Here is a 21,760-nt window from a genome sequence, read left to right as displayed (position 1 = left end):
AATAAAAAGAAAAAGTTACATAAAAACTAATTTTTCTTTTCATTAGTTAAAGCATTGAAATATAAAGTATTTTATATTTATTATTTATATTTCTTATTAGGAACTTTTATCACAAGACGTGCATTTACATTTTCTGACAAAAGTTCCAAATAATACAGTTATTATTAACTGTTTTTCAATTATTTATGTAATATCAAATTATGATGTACAGTTTAAAGAGTTTTTATTGACTACTTTATAACTTATACTACTTAAAAAAAAAAATAATAAACATAATGACTAGCTGTTATGACTGTACAATACGGGTCATGGTAAATCTGTTCCATACCCGACTATATCTAAACTTGTTTTTAATTTAGTCTTCCTACATCAATGAACTTTAATAAAGAGCAGACAATTAACCAATTTAAAACTCTTGGTTTTTGGTTAAAAATTAATTTACTATACTTATTTGATATTAACATAGATGACAGTTACTTATTATTTTTTTTTGGTGTTTAAGCCAGAATGTCTTCCTATCGAAAATTTTTGGAGTATTTTGAAAAGCCTTGTCTACAAGAATAATTGGCATGCAGAAAATCTTAAAAAATTATCAATATACAAGTGAGGTATTTTCGAAAGGAGATTTTTTTTTAAAGCTGGTTTAAAGAGGATCTATTTAGTTTTTTCGATATTTATTGATAGTTTGTTTGACTTAAACCAGTTAGAAATTTTAATGTGTTCATAAACATAATTGTTGTCACATTTGTTGCTTTATAGAGATCATTAACATAAATTATAAAAAGCAAAGGTCCTAGTATGGATCCTTGTGGAACTCCATATGATATATTTAATAAATTTGATGATGAGGTTAAATCAATTTTAAAAATTGTTTCCGATTTTTTAAGAAGGTTTTTTATAATGATAATACATTCCCTGTGATTGCATAGAGTTTTTTTAAAGAATTTCGTGATCAATAGTGTCAAAAGCTTTTGATAAGTTTATGAAGATGCCTCGAATATATTGCGATTTTTCAAATGAATTTGGAATACTTCTAGTAACGTGAAGTATTACTGTGTTATTAGAAATTACATAGTAATACTTCAAGTTACTAGAAGTATTGAAATAACTATTATTATGTTCAGCATAATTATTTTTTTTGAAATAATGTTTTAGTTATAGTTAGATAGTTATATATTCTGTTATACAAAAATATTTTCCAAAACTTCTGAAAAAACAGGGTGAACTGAAATTGGGCAATAGTTGTTGAGTTTATTTAGTTCATCTCCTTTAAAGATTGGAGTTACTCCAGCTATTTTGAGAGCATCTGGAAATATTGCTTGTTTAATTTATTAACTAAAAATTTTAAAAAGAGTATTTTTAATGATGTCATAAGAACCAATAACAATATTTCCATCGAAATCATCTGGTCCAACAGCTTATTAAGTTTAATCATTTTGTAGGCCAATTCAAATTCTTCAAATGTTTTTTTCAAAAATATTTAGAGGAGTTTAAAGGGGAGGGAGTGTTACTTACTAAATTAGTGACAATAAGGATATTTTTAGCTAAGTTTGGTTCAACTGATACGAAATATTTATTTATTTTGCTTGCTGTTCTAATAGGATCATTTATGAGTTAGCCATTCCTTTTAATAACTTTGGGCAGCGACCAAATTTTCATTTTATGATTACTGATGATTTCATTTATATGTTTCCATATTATTTTAGAATTATTTTTGTATTTTTCAAATAAATTGGTGTAGTAATTTTCTTTAAGGTTTTTTTCTTTATTTTTCAAATTTTTTTGCGTAAGTTTTATGTAGTGTTTTATTTTCAATTGATTGAAATTTTAGGTATTTGTTATACAGTTTTTATTTTATTTTCGAGGATTTTCTTAAATCTTTTGTAATCCATGGTGATTTTATATTTTTATTTGTTTTACAAATGTCGCATTTTGGAAAATTTACACCGTAAATTTCATGAAAAATTTTAAAAAATGAGTTGTACATATAGTTTGGTTCAGTAGTACTAATAAGACTCCATTTTATTAAGGTTAATTGCTCTTTTAATAAGAGGAAGTTTTTATCAATAATGAGTTGTTTTATAATTATTTGTGTATGTTGAGGTAATAATTCAGTAGTTCTACTTATGGAGAAAAAAATAAGAAAATGATCAGATGAATTACTTTTAATAATTCCTTTTTTAAGCAATTTCTTTAAAGTATCGGTTGTAATACTATTGTCTATTTGTGGAGCTGACTTAGTTGTTACCCTTGTAGGTTTATTTATTAAAAGGATTGCTTATTTTTCAAACAAATCGCTATAAAAAATTTTTAATGTTTCTATTTATGTTGTAGTTGTAAAAATTTAAGTTTAGATCACCAATTAAATAATTAAATAATTTTTCGTGAAAACCTTTTTTTATGATATCATTAAATAAAGTACTATTAAAACTTTTCATTGCGCCTGATGGTGGGCGATAGCAGCAGCTTAAAATTATATTTTTATTTTTTCCGATAATAATTTCATTAGTTAAAATCTCTTTATTGCCATCAGAAATACACATATCAGGCCTGATGAACTACAAACTGTTGTTAACATAAATAAGAACACCTCCACCTCGCTTGTTTGTTTTGTGTGCAAGCGGGACCTTATTAAAGCTTGAGAGTTTTATGCAATATTGTCAGAGCTGTACCACGCTTCTCTGATAATTTTAGAATGAAGGAATTATTCTTAGTTCATCGTGCGATATTATTTTGTTATAAACTACTTTTGCATACTTGCCTTTCAATCAAAACTTGAATAGACCTTGTTGCCAAAGTTTTGCTTTAACGTAATTTTCCAATATCTTTATAGCTCAAAATTAAGCCAAATTCATTTCTTCCAACTCGATGTGCTCTTTCGATTTAGATGTTTTCATTTACTCTTAGTTTTGTTCTCACAAAGTTCTTCACTTTACTCTCCGTGTCTTTCCAATTTTTGTTTTCATTTTTCTCAAGTTTTCCATTGATTCTTATGTTGTTTCGACGACTTCTATCTTCTTCTTCTATCTCCTAATTCTGCAAGTTTATCAAAAGTAAGTTTTTTGTTTTAAATCCTTTGCTCGTTTTCATGACGATTTTCGATAGTTTTTGTAGTTAATGTTTTTCTAGAGACCGTTATTTTCTCTAAAAACATTCGTATTTTTCGCTAACGAGCTCCATGATTTTTTTTAAGTCTCCTACTTCACTACTAAGGATTTTATTTTCTTCTGATAAAAATGATAATCTTGCTTCCGATTTTTTTACTTTGTCGTTAAACAATTTCATGATTGTATTTTCATGCATGTCCATTATTTTTTTTTGTTGTGTTATTGTAAAATTATTTTTCATGTTTTATTTAATCTTTATTTTTTCAGTTAAAAAACTTCTTTCTAAAAATACATGTCCGTACTCTGTGTTGCAGATTAAAAAACTCAACTTTTCAATCACCTCTTTTTCTTTTACCAGCATCCTCTCTTTCTCTGGTACTGAATGGGTTTTTATCCCTCCATCTATAAGAAAGATCATCTTCCCCATACCTAAACCATCGAAAGAAAGCCCTCTGTGAAAGAGGACACGGATGCTGGGAGCAATATAATTTGAATGCTTCCACGAGTCTGAATATACATATATACATATATATATATATAAATATATATATATATATATATATATATATATATATATAAATATATATATATATATAAATATATATATATATATATATATATATATACATATATATACATATATATATATATATATATATATATATATATATATATATATATATATATATAAATATATGTATATATATATATATAAATATATATATATATATATTTATATATATATATGTATATATATATATATATATATATATATATATATATATATATATATATATATATATATATATATATATTTCAGACTGAAAATTTTTGGTAAGGTTTAAAAGTCTTATAATCTTTAGGATATAAAAGCTCTTTGGCAGATTGTGAGATCACTCAAAAATCAATTCTGTCCATGCAAAACCTGTTATAGTCTCTTAAGAGACACACCTGGTACAAAGACTCAAATATTTTCGTGACATTGCTAGAAAGTTGTACTCAACCCCAAGACTTACAACTTATACCATAGAGAGACATCAAGTTAATTTATATATACTGAACTCCCATATGCTTAATGATGATACTCCCCAAGTTTGACCCCGCTAATAACTGACCGGAGTTGGTTAATTTTTCATATCTTAAACCATACAAATGCTGAAGTACAGTCACTTAAGACTTCATCTGAGACATGGGATCTAAATACTATAACCTAGAATTTAAACAATTTGTGAATAATCTTGAAGTAGTAAATGACTGTAGTGAGAGGGCTATAAAACTAGTTCAGGTATCATTTTTTTATGTTGGGTCCTTGCTGTTTATATTAAAAATCTCAATTTGTTTCACGAGCTCATTACTTTTAAATATTCTTTAATAGGAGTTTATCAATAAATTGCACAATGAGGATAAAAAAAAAAGTACCATCCATGTATCAAACAAACATGAGTGAAAGAATAATTTAAAAAAAAATCTGATTATGTCAAGAGTTCTTCGTTAACAAAATAAATTTATAAACATGAGCTATGTTTGACAACTAATTACTTTAGAAACTAATCATAAATATGATTTTATTATGTAAATATAAATATTTTAATATGTAAAGTGTCTTGTTAACAAGCAGAACATTAATATAGTGCAAAAAAGCTTAAAAATGCCTTTTTTTTTAAATTTTTTGATCGTTATTGTTCAAATAAAAAAAAATTTAAGCTTAGCATTATATTATTATTTGCTTCTAAAAGATAAGAGAAATTAATTTAGATAATGGTAACACTCGCCTCGGTTAGTCCGAAATAGGATCAAAAAACGGCTAAAAAATGACCTTTAGACCCATTGAGCGAAGTCATGGAGTAATCGAATCATGAAATAAACAAAAAAATTAGTACACTTTATGAAAAGCTATGTTAGTTGAAATTCAAAAAAGTCATTTTTTTGGAACACCCTAAATTATATATCTATATACAGCTATTCACGAAAGTTTAAACAATTACAGAATTTCAAAATCTAATCTTTAGTTTTTCTTGAATAAAAATCTAACGGAAATAGATATCAAAATAATTTTTTATTCCTATTTTGTAAATAGGTTATTTGTAAATAAAATAAAAAGAGTAGGCTTCGACTCATCACTGTTTACTCAGAAATTTAATTAAAAGCTAGGTGATACAAATTAAGAAGTGTCTCAAAAGTTTAAACGGTTTTATTTAGGATCAATTATTTGCTAATTAATTGAAAAATCAGGTGCAAAAAAGTTTTTTATTTTTAAATAAAGTTAAAAAGAGTAGTTTACAACCAAAAAGTTCATCACAACATCATCAGAAAGCTTTTAATTCATTAAAAATTAACTTAAAATATTGTAAGTTTCAAATTATTTTCAATTGCGTGCAAATGAATCGGAAATCAGTTTCTAATGAGATCAAGTGGCAAGTTATTGGTATGGCGAAGATAAAAAATCACATAAACGTTCAAATAGGCAAAATACTTCACGTTTCTGTATAATGCGTTCGAAAACCATCAAAACCTGGGAATTTACCAAGGACGTCTCCGACATGCTGCGTACTGGGAGACCATCCAAACTCAGCAACCGTGACAAAAGTGGTATATTCAGAATGAGCAGAGAAAATCTCAGACTCACCTATAAAAAGCTAGCACAAATCTTTAACAAATCAAAAAATAATCCAAAATTTAGCAGAGAGCTCGTGAGACGAATATTGTTGGACACAGGTATTGGAACGTACATAGCTGCTAGAAAACCTATTCTTTCAATCACGGATAAACATAAACGACGAGTGTGGTACAAAGAAAGGCTGGACTGGTCTGTAGAACAGTGGGAAAAAGTTATTTGGAGTGATGAAGCTTATTTTCAAGTTGTAAACCGCAAGGGAAGAATCTATCAAAAGATTTAAAACTGAGAAATATTCAGACAGGTTTTTGCAACATCGTTGACAAGGCGGTGGAGGTTCGGTTGGCATCTGGGAATGTTTTTCTCACCAAGGTATAGACTTTTGTGAGCTGTACGAAGGCCGAATTAATCAACACACCTACAAGAACACATTGGAAACGTGTTTAGTTCCATCAATCAGACACTTGTATGGCAGAAGCAAGCAGTTCATCTTTCAACAAGACGTGGCTTCAGCTCACACAGCTCACTCAATCAAAGAATATTATTTGAAAAAAAATTTCAATGTGATTTCCTGGTGTCCTAGCTCGTTAAATCTCAATCCAATTAAAAATATTTGGTCTTGGATTGACAATCAACTGACATACCATAAAAGTCAATCAACTCAGCATTTGAAGCAACTTTTGAATGAGTACTGACTGAAGGTACCTCGTGTGATGTGCATGAAATCAGTTGAATCAATGCATAAACGAGTTTATCTTTGCTATAAAAACAAAGGAGAGCACTTTGAATATTAATTTTGCTTTTTTTTTTTTTTTGTTCGAATGTTGCAATTCGTTTAAACTTTAGTGCTTCTTATTTTTTCCTTCATGATATTTTGTAATTTTTTTTTCTAACTAAATATTAAAATTCTTATAATATGTTTATATTCATTTTAAAGCTAATTACTTTTTCTTGTATAAAAAAAAAAATTATTTCGATATCATTTTACAGTTTTTTTTATTAAACAAAAACCAAACATATTTGATAAAAATTCTGCAATCGTTTAAACTTTCGTGAATAGTTGTATATATGTGTGTGTTTATATATATATATATATATATATATATATATATATATATATATATATATATATATATATATATATATATATAGATATATATATATATTTATATATATATATATTTGTATATATATAAGCACAAACATACATGCACACATTTTAATTTTTCTGCATTGTATTACCGACCTAATTTTAAACCCTGACGAATTCTGAGGAAGGAAGCAGCAGTGGTGACTCGAAGGCAGTTCCAGGAGAATCTCCCAGAAAGCGTGCAACACGCCAGTCAACTAAGTCTGCTGCCAAACTAGTTTCTAATCACTCTTTGTCAACCAGAAAAACGTCACGGGTGCTTCAAAGTCTGGCTGAGGATGGAGTTTGTGTCCCAGCACCATCACAGCCTGGAGTCTGGCGTCGAACAATCAGAGATTCAGAACAAGTTAAGAACTGCCTCATAGAACCGATCTCTGAAGAGAAATTTTCTTTGCATTTTGATGGTAAGAAAATTGAAAAGACTGAGTACCAAGTTGTGTGCTTGAAAAATGACAAAAGAACATTAAAACTAGGCATTTTGGTTTGTGACAGTGGATCCTCTGCAAACATATATAAAGCACTACAGGACTTGATGATTACAATGCATGGAACAGTATTCAGATGATCATCTATGACACAACAGCTGTAAATACTGGTGGCAAGAATGGAGTTGTAGCCAAGCTTCAGAAAACATTTCGAGACAAGGGATTCGATGAACCTCAATAAATTGAATGCCAACACCATATTCTTTATCTTGTTCTACGCCATGTGTTGGATTTCTTTTTTCCTATACAGTCACAGTCGCCTAACATTAACTACAAATTTATTGATGAGATTATGGATTATGATGATTTTGATGATTTAGAAAATGCCTACAAGGGCACAGCCGTGGTAGCAGAGTATGAGAACCATGGCTAGAGTGATGACTTTAAATTTCTTTTTCAGCTTTGTGACACATACAAGTTTTACAAAAATGAGGAAAAATGGCCTCGTATCAAATGGAACAAGCTTCCATCACTGCACAGTGCCAGGTTGAACTCAAGAGGCATTTTTGCGCTTATTGCATTTTTCATTCTTCCAAACTGGCGAGAACAGCTGAGGATAACTTGCGATTTCGTTGCAACTACATGGTCGCAGGCCTGGTTTTCAAACCAGCACTATGCAGAGGCGGCTTATGAAGACCTGCTGTCAGCAATATCCCAACTTAAGTGTTCCAAAGCTGTGAAATGCTTCTCTACCCACTGGAAGAAGGAACTATCAGTGCTTGATGTGCCTCGATCCAACATAGTAGCCGAGAGAGCTGTAAAGTTGATGGACGACATTCGTTCTTCTTGCAGAACAAACTAATATATTAACTGTAAATTTATTAATACTAATACACAAATATGAAAGATTATTAACATCACTACAAATGTTGTAGGACAGTGTAGGTACTCATTCTCACGTAATTCTCATGTGTATTGTTTATTAAGCTGACATATTATAATTAATAGCCTTTGGGTCGCTATTTGTTGTATGGTTAAATATGAAACTGTCTTAGGTGCAGGAAGTTTTTTCAAGGTATGGTGAAATCAATGTCATTTCTGTGACTTATAGGCAAAAGTTCATCATTTAGAACCCCAGGCTAATTGATTTAAAGTTTATCATATACCTAATATATATATATATATATATATATATATATATATATATATATATATATATATATATATATATATATATATATATATATATATATGTATATATATATATATATATATATATATATATATATATATATATATATATATATATATATATATATATATATATATATAAACTTTAAGCTTTTAAGTGAACACTTAACTTAAATACCAACCTGACAAACAAGGCCGCTGTGGTTAAATATAACTTGAGCACGGTACTTTAAGGGACGTGATGGATACCAAACTTGGATTTTCTTGTTTAAAAAGCAAGCGCATCACAACACCACACCTACTACTGTTATTAATACAACTATTATTATTTTCACTAAAAATTAATACACCCAAGCATCACTCTTCAGTATTAATAAAATTGGAATATAGATTTTTTTATTGTCAAAGTGAGTGAACATTAGAAGTTACCTTGCATTTTCTTGCATTTGAACTTGTTTTTAAATTATTTTCAATAATATTAAATCTCTCAAATGAACTTTTTTTTTTTCTTTTCATTTTGTCATCATTCAAAATAAAATCACTATCTCTACTTTGTTCAATGCTTTTAAGCCTATCAATGATTTGGACTTACAAATTTTAAAACTGCTGAAAATTTTTCTGCAAATTTAAAGCCAAGTGTTTCGAAATTCTAAACAAAGAGTAAAATCAAAAAATTTGATCACCGGATACATTCATGTATCAACAAGATAAATAAATGTATCTAAGATACATGAATGTTACAACATTCGTTGTGTTACACATGTTACACATGTTACACATGTAACACATGTTACAACAAGTAATCTTTTAATTTAGAGTAATATTTTTTTAACAGTTTTAAAATCATTGGTCAATAGTTGTGTGACTTAAATAGCGTTGCTGTTTAAGCCACACAACTAATAATAATAGCCTTGCTGTTTCGTCTCTTAATGAAAGTGATATTGAAAAAATTTATAAATAATTTTTTTTTCATGTAAATAAAAAAACAAATAAAAACTCACGTTAAATTGTCATATCCCTCACCTGCTGCTTCTAATTCTTGTATGATTATTAACGATGATGATAGAAAAAGTTGTAAATGCGGTGAGGAGTTAAGAAAAACTAGCAAAGGTAGAGTTTTTTCACAAGTTTTTCTTAATTTCTCACTGCATTTATAACTTTTTCTATCATCATCGTCAACAATATAACAAGAGTTAGAAGCAACACGTTACAAAAAATATATATATATATATATTGAGCACTCTTTGAGTGCTCAATATGATATGTGAGCAAGGAAGCTGCTGTGGAAGAAAGATTTATTGGGTTTGAATCTTCATGCGGACATAGCGGAAGGCTCTGGCAGATGCTGTCAAGAAAAAATTAGATAAGCTTGGCTTAAACATTAAAGATGCACGTGGTCAGTCATACGACAATGCATCTAACATGTCAGTAAAATACAAAGGCCTGCAAGCACTAATGAAAAATGAGAATGTATAACTTCAGGGTAAAACTGCAGATCTAGATCTTGGTGTTCGATTGCTTAAATCTCTTTTGGAATATGTGACGCCAGTTCGTGAAAATTTTCTTGACATTCAAGAAAGCGCTAAAGGTTCTCAAGCATTATTCCTAATCAGTACAAGCATGAAAATAAAAGAAAAAAGACGCGCAAACTTGGGTTTGTTGAAAATAGCAAGAATGAAGCGATTCTTAGTGGTAATGAAGAATTTAAAATCAAGTATTTTTTTCCAAGTATAGACAAGTTGAAAATGTGCTTAAAAGAAAAGCTTTTTGCTTACGAGTCGGCAGAGAGAAAGTTTAGTTTTCTAACTAGTTTTCAGTTCATGACCGTTCCTGTCATTGTTGCTGCTGCTAAATCCTTGTGTACAATTTATCCTTCAGACTTAGATACGCAATTCCCTGATGAAATTATCCAGTTTTCCAAGTTCATGGCAAATGAGAAGAATGTATCAGCACTTGAATGTTTACAAACACTTCGTAGGAATAAGTTAGAATCAGTTTTTCCCAATGTTGACATCGCATATCGGATTTTTCTTACTCTTCCCATTACTAATTGTAGTGTAGAGAGAGCATTTTCAAAAATGGCAATAGTTAATAATGATCTCCGTTCCTCAATGTTAATTGATCGTTTAAATGCTCTTTGTTTAATGTCAATTGAAAGAACACTGTTGAAAAAAATATAAATTTTCAAGATTTTGTAATTGATTTTGCAAATGTGAAAGCAAGAAAAGTTTCTACTTAAATAATGAAGAATGTTAATTGCGTTCGATTTTAAAAACACTTTTTTAGGAATCGGGCCCAAAATATATTTTGGCTCCCAGCGCCCAAGACCCTTAATCCGGCCTTGGTCTTTTTACTGAATAAGCAAATATTTACAGATTATAAAGATTTAAGAATATTTCGTCGCGTGGTCAAAATTATAAAGGGATATATTAAAAGGCCTAGGATGCTAAATCTTCTTTTAAAAATTCCATGTCAAACGCGCACGAATGAGTAACAGCAGCAGCGGCATTAAGTTCAGCAATAATATATAGTGATTATTTAAAAAAAAGTTTATGTGAAGGAAAGATAAATAGTAAATCTAAAAAAGTATTTAAATTAAAGTTTCATCACTAGAAAAGCCTAGCCTATTATAGCTTTCAAATAATTAAGAGCTCGAAAGTACAAAATTTGTTTAAAAATACAATTTGTGAAAAACGAAGTTGTTTATCTTGATTTTACTTTAGAGTTTTTGCTTTCCTAATATAAAGTATTTTACTAAAAACACAACAAATATGTCACATTAAGTGTAGAAATACTTCTACGAGTTTGGGTTTTTAATCCTATATATGTTTCTTTAATTTTCTTTTAAAATCTTTGAAGTTGATTTCATATTTATAAATTTTGAAAGTCATTTTTTTAGAATACTGTGTTGAGAAACTCACTTTTATCTGTAATGAATTCACATTTGAAGTTGGCTCGCAAATCACAGTCCATCTTTCAAAGTGCAATGGACATCGCTCAAAAGTTATCAGATTCAGAAAATATAATTGAACCACAACAAACAGGTATTTTCTTTGTACTTCCTAATCCCAAGATTATTGAGTTTTATTGAGTATTTTATTGAGTATATTGAGTATATTATATACAAGCTTTAATTTCCTTTAAACTTTTTGTTAATGCCTAGTATTTATTATAAAATTACCATATAGATGTAACTTTTATTATATCAATGTAATTAACAATGTAGCTGTAATTAAATTTAACATATGTGTAAAAATGTGATAAATCTAGATATACCGCCACTAAAAATAAAGTTCGTTTTTCTAAAACACTGCCTTTCGAGTTTAAACAAATTTTTAAGTATTTTTAAAAGTTTTAACTGCAGCTCATTAATGTAAACGGTATGAATGATGTGATATCCTCTTTATATACCCCCACTATATGTGAACGGTATGAAAGATATAACATCTTCTATATATACTAACATTGTATGTGAACAGTACAAAATATGTGATATCTTCTACATATACCCCACGACTTGTAAGAAAATAAATATCTAATGTTCTGTTGACTATGTAAAAATTATAAGACCAGTAATTTGAAAATAAGCTGCCACAAGTAAAAAATTTGATTACTGTTTTTAAAAAATTGGCACATTTTTAAGAAAATTTCTTAATCACAAAGATTGTTTTTTTTTCATTAGTAACATTAGTAACCTAAAATGATAACATTTTGCGTTTACTACAGAAAGGAAACACGTCCGGGACTTGTTCTCTTTCTGCTTTCAACATTAGTGACATAAAATAATATTACTTTGCTTATGACTTATAAATTCCTTTGTTAAAAATGAGTTGTTCAGATGAAGATAACAATTCTTTAAAGAGAAAAAAGAAAGGAGTTGTTAAATCAGACAAATATAAAAAAAATGTAATTATAAAAGCTAAAGTGCAGAAAAAGAACATATAAACATGGTTGGAAAAACAAAACCAGCCAAGAATTCAGCATCTAATGTTTGCAGGTAAACTTTTATCGATTTATTTGTATTATTTGTTATAATATTTCAGTAATGTACATTTAGAAAGCTCTTTAGATACTGTTATATGTCGTTTCTTCTGCATAAAATATATCGGCTGAGGGAAATGCATTACACTTGTAGGTTTCTAACCGTTGTGTTTGATTGTGTCATAAAATTTGCATTTATAATTTTTGAAAAAAGTAGTAGGTAGCCTAACTACCTTAGAATTAATTACGACTACATAAATAAAGCCATGTAACCAATTAGTAGTCTAATTTCCTAATTAATTAAGAAACGCCTAGAGTTTTTGTTAGAAATCTATTTTAAGTGTTTTCAAACATAGATATTAAAACATAGATAAGCCCAACGTTTCCTTTTTTATTTCAGTTGCAAGGAAAACGTTCTGAAGATTTACATGGTGGATGACATGGTAGAAATGTTTACCAAGCTACATTATATGGAAACCAAACTCAACAAGACATCTATTTGCAGCCACTAATGAAGGTTTCCCCAGTTAACCGTCAAAGATCTAGATCAGGTTCTTCTTCTGCAAAACCTAAATCATTCGTAGCGAAGAACTATATTATGCACAATGGGCTTCGTACTAAGATATGTAAAAATGGATTTATGAAATCATACGGATGTACTTCCAACCAGTGTTACAGGCACTTTCATCTTTTACAGTTAGGCAAAACTCCAGTAGATAAAAAAAGCAGAAATATTTCTGTTAATGCCATTCCTGGCACTGTAATCACTCTTTTGAGAGTTCATATTGAACAATATCCTACAGAAACTGAACACTAAATAAAAAGACAAAGAATACTTAATAACTAATTTGGACGTAAAACCCATGTATAAGATGCTTATAAGCGAACAGTAATATTTCTTTTTAACTACACTTTGGCAGTGAGAAAAGGCTGTAATATAAATTTTTCTGGCATTATTTCGAAGAAAATTACTCATTACGTTTTGGTCAACCTGCAAAAGACGCATGTGTTGCCTGTGAGGAACTTAAGTTGAAAATAAAAAGTCCTTTTCTTAATGACAATGAGAAAAGACACGCAGTAGCAGAGCTTACGGTCCATAATAGGAGGGTTAAAAAGTTTTACAACAAAATAAGATACCACAGAGAAACGCATAAAAGACCCTAAACATGTTGGATTATGTGTAGATTACATGTCTAATGTGACATGACCGTGCATATCAGTACAAGATACTAACTTTTTCATGAAACTCACAGTAAACGCCTTTGGAATTCACAACATTGCTTCCCAAAAAATAATCTTTTTATTTATCATGAGAGCGAAAGAGACAAAGGTTCAAACGACGTTTGCTCTATGCTTATGTAGTACGTAAAAAACAAAATTTCAGATGAACTTAAATTTTTTTACCTTTTTGGTGACAACTGTGCTAGTCAAAACAAGAACCACACCCTTGTTAGACTTATGATGACTCTTTGTAAAACTAAGAGATTTGAAAAAATAAAATTGGTGTTTCCTGTTAGGGTACATTCTTTTATGCCTAATGATCGTGATTTTGGAATTATAAGGAGAAAACTAAAAAAAGTTGAGATCTTATGAAAGTAATAAAGTAATTAATCTGATTAACAGTTCTTCAAAAGTTCCTGGAAAATTTTTTGTGCAAAAAATGCCATTTGAAGATTTTATTGACTGTGGGGCCTAGTGAAAAAAAATTTTAAAAGAAAAAGTTTTACAAGAAAACATGCTTAAGCAATGACTCTTATGGGAAAAATGTACTAAAGTTTGAAAAAAGTAACGTTTTCAATCTCATAATATTGTGAGATGTCAGTTTCTTCTGATGAACCAGCGGAGGTTGAATGCAGTATGCATATTGCTGGATTGATAAGTGACATTTTTCGCTTACGAAACACTATAGGGGACTTTGTACTACCAACTAATAAAGTCTATTCAGTTTTAATATCCATCAACCACTTAAAAATTGTTGATATAAAGAAAAATTTAGGTAAAATTCCGGATGAAAAGCTCCGATATCGGAATGAAATTATATTATGGCCTGTAACTACTGTGTTCATTCAAGAAGATCAACCAACTGCATAAATAACGTTCTTGAGTTGTACTATGCATTTTATTATGATAATAAAACAATAAAATGGCATTATTTAATTAGTGTTGCCTAAAAAAAGCACTTTTCAAGACTTTAGTCGGTCCTTTTTATTTTTAAACCTTATTTACTGCAAAAAGGGATCATGTCCATGTTTAAAAATATGTCCTACACTCATAAGAAAATACATTAAAAAAAATTATGTATTTATCTTTCAGACCCCTACTAACTGTTGAATAACTAGGAAAAAATTAAAAAACCCAAGTTTGAAAATAAAAGGTCGAAGCAGTTTTTGTCTTTCGTGTAATTTTAGGATTTGTGGATTTGTTGCCTTTCTGCGGTTAGTGATTCATACATATATATATATATATATATATATATATATATATATATATATATATATATATATATATATATATATATATATATATACTCCACTCCTCAATAAGTTTAAGGTCATGTCAACTAATCTTTTTTCCGCAAGAAATAGTATGCACTTCCACCTCATGACCTGTGCAAAAGAAAATTAAAATATTTTAATTAATAGCTATAATGTTCTTTTATGTTATATAAAAGTTGATACAATAAAACTTTTTATTTAAGAATTGTGTACAAATGCTGAAAAAATCAAGAATCTAATGAATGAAATAAATGTTGCTATACCAAATCAGAAGCTGAAATTAAAAAAAGTGCCTCATTTTAATTCTGAAAATGGCGTTCCTGTATTTTTTGTGCCAAATCATCGTAAGCATTATTAGGTATTTTGTTTAACTCTTTTGCACCTAAATTGATTATTTGAAATCAGTAAAAATCAACACATATTTAAATCAAAAAAGTAATGAATGATATCATCGCGTTTACTCCATTAAACTATAAAAATGTTAAAATAAAATTATTTATACATCATAAATCTTAAAAAAAAAAATCATATATTATTAATTGCTTTGATTTTTTAAGATTTTATTAGTTGATTTATTACTACAGATTTGTTAACAACCCGATTTGGTGCAATAGAGTTGATTTACGAAAAACAACTAAGAAGTGTTATAACTATTATTTCACTGTTAAATAGTTAAAACCACAAAATATATTGTTAATTTAACTAATAATTTTTTGAATTTAGAAAGAAAAAAAAATTCTTTAACCCTACCAGCTTTTTCGACCAGATCCTTAACTAAAAACGATTCTGGCGGTTACATTAGACCAATCAAGCCACGCGCAACTTCTGCTCCAGAAATTAAACCGTATGTTCCAATGCGGTCTTATAATGTTGGTATAATCTTAATTAGTCTTTATATCTTTTTTAAAACTAAACTTTATTAATAAATTTTTTTAAAACTAAAGTTTATTAATAAAATTGATATTTTTTTTATCTTAGTTACTCCCTCAGCACTGTAATTTTTTTATTATCTATGGGAATTGGTAATGTAAAAAGTTTAATACTTTGAACTATTTAAGTAAAAATATGTTTAAATTAAAACTTTATTTATAGGTCTATAAGTGTAACTAATCTGTTAAGTGTAATTTAGTGTACTTACGTCTATTTAGCGTTTATTAAGTGTAAAATACGCTAAAATTAAAATTTTATTTAGAGGACGTCTGTAAAGTACGTACTCAGTAAAAACACTGACGAAATATTCCCCTTAGTGTACGGACCTGTATGCCTTTAACTTCACTCTTGCGCACTCTCTGCGTACATACGCATTACTTATTAAAAAATATCCCTAATAAGTTTCAAAACTTTAAAAGCAAAAAAGATTTCAACTTTTAGTTAATTTAACATTTTTCTGTACTTAACTAAAAAGTTCACTTATATATTCACTTTTACTTAGTTCTCCTCAATCTCGATTTCAATCTTTTGTTTATTGTGTGCTCTCTTGTGCCTTTTATTTACAGCCTTGTTCGGCTTATATTTTTTACATCTGTCAAAAATTTTCTACTTAAGGATTTTTTCTTATCAACATCAACGATCTTCCTGACAACATCTTATCTATTTGCTGAAGACTCAACTTAGAACATATCTTGAATCTGATCTCACATCTGTAGCAGATTGAATCTTGAAGTGGTTCGTAAATTCTTGCTTCAATATAACTCAGTTATTTACGGCAACAACTATCGCAATACTGCCGACATTCCTATATATAGAATGGCAATTCTCTCACTGAGTCCCCTTCTTTAAATCTTCTTAGAGTATCGTTCAGTACTGACCTTTCATAAAAACAATATTTAAAATCCATTGCAATGTTAGCATCTGATAAAGTTGCTTTTTATTATCGTGCACGCAAAAGTTTTATTCAACACCGTGTGGAATAGTTTTGTCACATTTGCTAGGAATGAATTGGTATAAAACGAAAAAACTTACAATAGAGAAATTTTCATGCATATAAGAAGTGGAAACTTTGAAAACAAATTTTTAAATGTAGACTAATTATGTTAATGTAAATTAATTGAGCTCAACTTCAGACATCATGCTTCTCTATAACCGTGGCCCTTCTCTATAACTGCTGTTGACCTCTGCGCTTGCTAGGTTTAAATGTTGTTTTGTGGTGTGCATGCATCAGTGGTCTCAGCTTTCAACCCTGTCAAATAAAGAATGACACCACTCTCTTGTGATATGCCTAAAATAGTTATTCCCCATAGTTTTTTGGCAATCACCTTGATTCTTCTGGTCAGACAATCGGCCAAGAATTAGAAGTAGAAAATATGAAACAAATTGACTGAAAATCATCCCACAACATTTCATTTAATTTATGAATACTGCAAGAATAGTTATAATGCAACGAAAAGATCTATTACTTTGAAAAAAACGTACCAAACCTATCAATGCTTTAATCACTGGTGCATTGCTTTTTACTAGAATAATACCTTAATAACACAGGGCCAAGGATTGAACCTTGAGGAACTCCAAATGTTACTGGAAATAGAGAGGAGTGTTAGCCTTTGAGGATGGTTTTAATGAAGCAGTTAAAAAAAATGTTTGTTAATCTCAAAAAATTTCCCAGATGCAACATATGTAGCCAGCTTATGAAAAAGACAAGCATGCCAAATTTTTTTAAAAACTTCAGATGTACCATGGCCATTAGCCCTAGCTTCTCCACTTCTATCTAATGCACGATAAACTCTTTCAGTCACAGCAGTTGCAAATCAGCCTTAGAACAAGAATATTGAAAACCGTATTGATTGTCTAACAGTTATTTGACTCAAGATAGGATTTTAGACTTTTGTTGATTTAGGAGTCAAGACCTTTTTAATAACAGAAAGAAGACTGATCAAATAATAGTTAGAGGGTTCAGAATGATCTCCAAATCATTCTAAACCCTCAAGTTATTGAGGGTTTAGAATGATTTTCCAACAGACAGGAAAACAACAGTCGTACTCCAACTGTCGGGAAAACAATATTTACTTAAGCACTTTTAAATAGTTTAGAGAGAAGTAAAAGGAGTTCTGAAAAACACTTTTGTTAAACTAGGTTGTCCAGACAGGTTTTAAATAAACTGTTTTAAAGCACTTTTTGCTTCAGTGTTATTTTAAGACCATTTCTCTTTTTTCTTTTCTTGATATTTACTAGGAACCTGACAATTAAAAATTCTAAAATAAAGTATTTAACTAAGACTAAAATGAAATACTTAGATTAGAAATAAAATAGAAGTTATATATAGAAATAAAATTAGAAATTCGGTATAAATTATCTTTTCGATCCAAGTTTGTTTGTTCTTTTTTTATGCTATCTTTGACAGTGTCCATTTGTTTTTTCGTTACAGTAGACAAATTAGAAAGTGTACAACTTTCAAAAATGAATGATGTGATTTGACCCGGATTTGTTTATTGTTCTTGGTGAGTGTTATACCTAATTATATCTAATAAAAACCAATAAACGATTGTAAATTCTTGACAGTTGATACTGAGCAAATCATTTTGGATATATAGAAATCTAATCGTTATTTAAAGCATGCAATTAAAGCATGCAATCGAATTCGAAACGTTGAATATCGTTTTTTTTGAAATTATACAATTTCAAGTCTTATCAAGCCATTAAATATTCAAAGCGATCAGATAAGCAATTACTGACTGTTAAAACTCGAGCTCAAAAACTTTATGACGAAGTGCTTACAAAATTTAATGGCTGCATAATTATGAATGATAAAACGTAAATCAAATGTAACTTCAAGCATCTCCCAGGTCCAAAATTTCATACTTTAATTGTTTGTGGACATGTCAGCAACAAGTTCAAGTATAAATTATTTGATAAATTTGGTAAGAAACTTCTCTTGTGGCAAGCAATACGCAGCTGCGGTTTGAGATTTCAAACTTTTATCACATTGTTAAACTTTAAACTCGGGTGTTTACATCAAAGAATGCGTGTAAGCTAGACTTTTCCCATTTTGTTTAAGTTGCAATCAAGGCCGTCCCGAATGGGGGGTCTAGGGAGTGTCCCTCCGCCCCCCGCTTTTTTCAAATTTGTTTTATATGCATTCGAATCGGCAAATTTGTACATTTGGCATTTTCAGTAGGCAATTTTAAAGTGAAATAATGAGAATCTTCCTTTTTCTTTTTTTTTTTTGTGTCTCTAGATGGCAAAAAAACACATATGACAACCCCTCCCCCCTGCCGTGAGAGACTCCTTGGGGACTGCCCTTGTTACGATGCCTCATGTTGGTTTTGGCATGATCTTGTTTCTTGTAATTGTTTAAAAAAATGGTAGTGTGGTACAATATAGAGACATCAAGTTCATACAAAAAATACCACCAAACTACCCACAGTTTGTTAGAAGTTTTGAGAACTTTTCGGGAATCGGCAAAGGATATTTGCGTTAGATTGGCAAAACAATAAGTACAGCTAAAGATTTGATTAGAAAGTGGACATAAGTAGAACAAAAAAATTCCCAAAGACACTGTGCAAAAGTCGATGTTGTTGATTCGCGTAAACGTTCGTATATTTATTCGAAATAATGAAAAATATTAAAATAAAAAACATTTTTATAATTTTGATGTTCCTCTTGATTAAAATAATTATTGAAGTTTTTGCATTAGCTTAAATATTTCATAAATTCTTTTATATTTGTCATCGTTCCAAATTTAACGATTGCATGCTTTATGATGAATAAATTTATGTGACTGCACTATAATCGTACAGTGTTATTTGATTTACTAGTCAGTTAAACTCAATCTATAGAAAATTGTGTGCGAGAAAAAGTTTGTAAAATATTACAATAAAGTACAATCCTTTCAGGCTGTATCGTTCAAAAAACTTTGAAATAAAACCTGTACAAAAAAACTCGATGTACGTAGAATATTATCTTTCCCAAAAGTTCAGTTCTATTCAATTAGATTTTGCTTTGTATATCGTTAACGGTCTGTTAATGTATTTTAACTTTGCCTATCCCTAACAATCAGTCAATATATGTCACTTTGAATAAATTTATGTAGTACATTATTAATAAAAAATTGGTAATAAAATATTAATTAAAATAAAAAATAAAAAAATGTATGTTTATAAATTGTATTGCTGTATGTATGCTATATTGCAAAAAAACTAATTTCTATTAGTAATTAAAAAGCAGTTAAAGTTTAATTTGTTGTAAGCTTTAAGTTTTTAATAGAAAAATAAAAAATTAAAAGTAAGCTTTAAAGTATTTTTACTTTAATCCAAAATAACAATCAAACTCACAAAATATGAAATTATTTTGTTCCTTAATTATTTTTCTTTTTTCTAAGTCAGAAAAAAGCAAAATATTTGTCCTTTACTTTCTAGAAACTAGTTTCTTTTTGTTAAAGAAACAGATGTCAATTTTTCAGAAAAAGTTCTTAAGAAAGATTAAAACGCTTCGCAAAAACACTCTCCTTTTGTACCCAGTTAAAGGTTTTTGGGTAAATCCCACCCTCTTTTACCTTAAATCTATGAACGTACTTTATGGACGCTCCCTTTTAATTAAATATTTATATCTAGTTACAGAAATGGAACAGAAACTATTAAAATACTGCCAATCCAGCAATAATGAATGCGACTACTATCTTCCTTTAAATGATGATGATGACGATGATGATGATGATGATGATGATGATGATGTTTATGATGAAAATCAATCAAATCATTCGTCTAGTGAACCTAATGAAGATAGTTCCTATTACTCTTCAATTAAAGAAATTGAATCCAAAAATGTAACGAGTCCTTTAAAAACAAGGGCAATAGAAGAATCAAAAGATCTCATTCACGTAATTTTCCCTGTTGAAAAGGATGAGTCGCACGATAAACTTGAACCATCTATTGATATTGAAAATTCAAAACATTTGATTAGGCGCGGGTCAAGTCCTTTACCAATAATTTCACCCAATCTTTCACCAAAACTTGCGCCAAAGCATTCGCCAGATATTTCACTAAAATGTTTTTCCAATGCTGAAAACTAAACCAATAAAAAAACTGTGATCCAAAAAAGAATATTCTTGAGGTTAATAAAAAGGATATAATAAAAACTCTTAGCCCATTTTAAAAAGCATAAACTTTTAATTATCCATTCGTTTGCTGTACTATACTATATTGGTATAACATGTTTACACAGGTAGCTATATCGAACTATATTTTTTTAATTTTCTACACAAATAACTATATTCAACTATATTTTTTATAATTTTCTACACAATTAGATAAAAACTTTTTTAACGTTCTAAAATTACATCGATAATAGTACAATAAGAGTGCCAATTATTTAATCATTTTAAAATTACTTATTTGTACAACGGCAATAAGATTTTTTTAATATTATTGTATATAAAGATTAGATTTGTACTGATTTTTATAATTTATGTTATAAAATTTTTACGCACAACGACAACAACAACAACAAACTATTTGTTTTTCCATGGAAATATAAAAGAGATGGAAGTTCAACCGCATTGAAGTTCTTCGGGATTATGCTTGTAACCTTTAGTTTCGTAAAAAAAAAGAAATCGACATCAATAATGTACTTAAACCCTTAACCTTTATACGTTGACGCGAATAGGTGCGTTTTTTATAATTTTAAATATAGTATTTTGAAGGTTCGCCAATAATATTCAAGTATAAACATAAAAAATGGCGCAACGAAGCGGCAAACAACTTTTTATAAACTTCATGTTAACTGAATGAAGTGTGAACAAGTATGAATAAAATTATGATATACAGCTAATGAAACTTTAAACTTTAGTAATTTAAAAAACGTTT

The 21,760-nt window shown here is 29.0% G+C and overlaps 1 protein-coding gene across 5 annotated transcripts in view; it reads left to right on the top strand.

Annotated features, from left to right (window-relative positions):
* LOC136075525 (acidic leucine-rich nuclear phosphoprotein 32 family member E-like) overlaps positions 1-21,405 on the top strand; it is a 62,473-nt gene extending 41,068 nt beyond the window's left edge. For 4 of the 5 annotated variants that reach the window (XM_065788918.1, XM_065788917.1, XM_065788916.1 and 1 more), the window contains 4 exons: positions 11,387-11,531; positions 15,167-15,307; positions 15,687-15,836; positions 20,510-21,405. In XM_065788918.1, coding sequence (XP_065644990.1) covers positions 11,387-11,531; positions 15,167-15,307; positions 15,687-15,836; positions 20,510-20,967 — 894 coding nt within the window. In that variant the 3' untranslated portion in view covers positions 20,968-21,405. The remainder of the gene's footprint in view (positions 1-11,386; positions 11,532-15,166; positions 15,308-15,686; positions 15,837-20,509) is intronic. The other variant, XM_065788919.1, reaches the window with a different exon arrangement.
* The last annotated feature ends 355 nt before the right edge of the window (positions 21,406-21,760 follow it).

This window comes from Hydra vulgaris, chromosome 01, assembly GCF_038396675.1.
Source record: "Hydra vulgaris chromosome 01, alternate assembly HydraT2T_AEP".
NCBI lineage: Eukaryota > Metazoa > Cnidaria > Hydrozoa > Anthoathecata > Hydridae > Hydra > Hydra vulgaris.
This window is presented reverse-complemented; position numbering and strand designations above follow the sequence as displayed.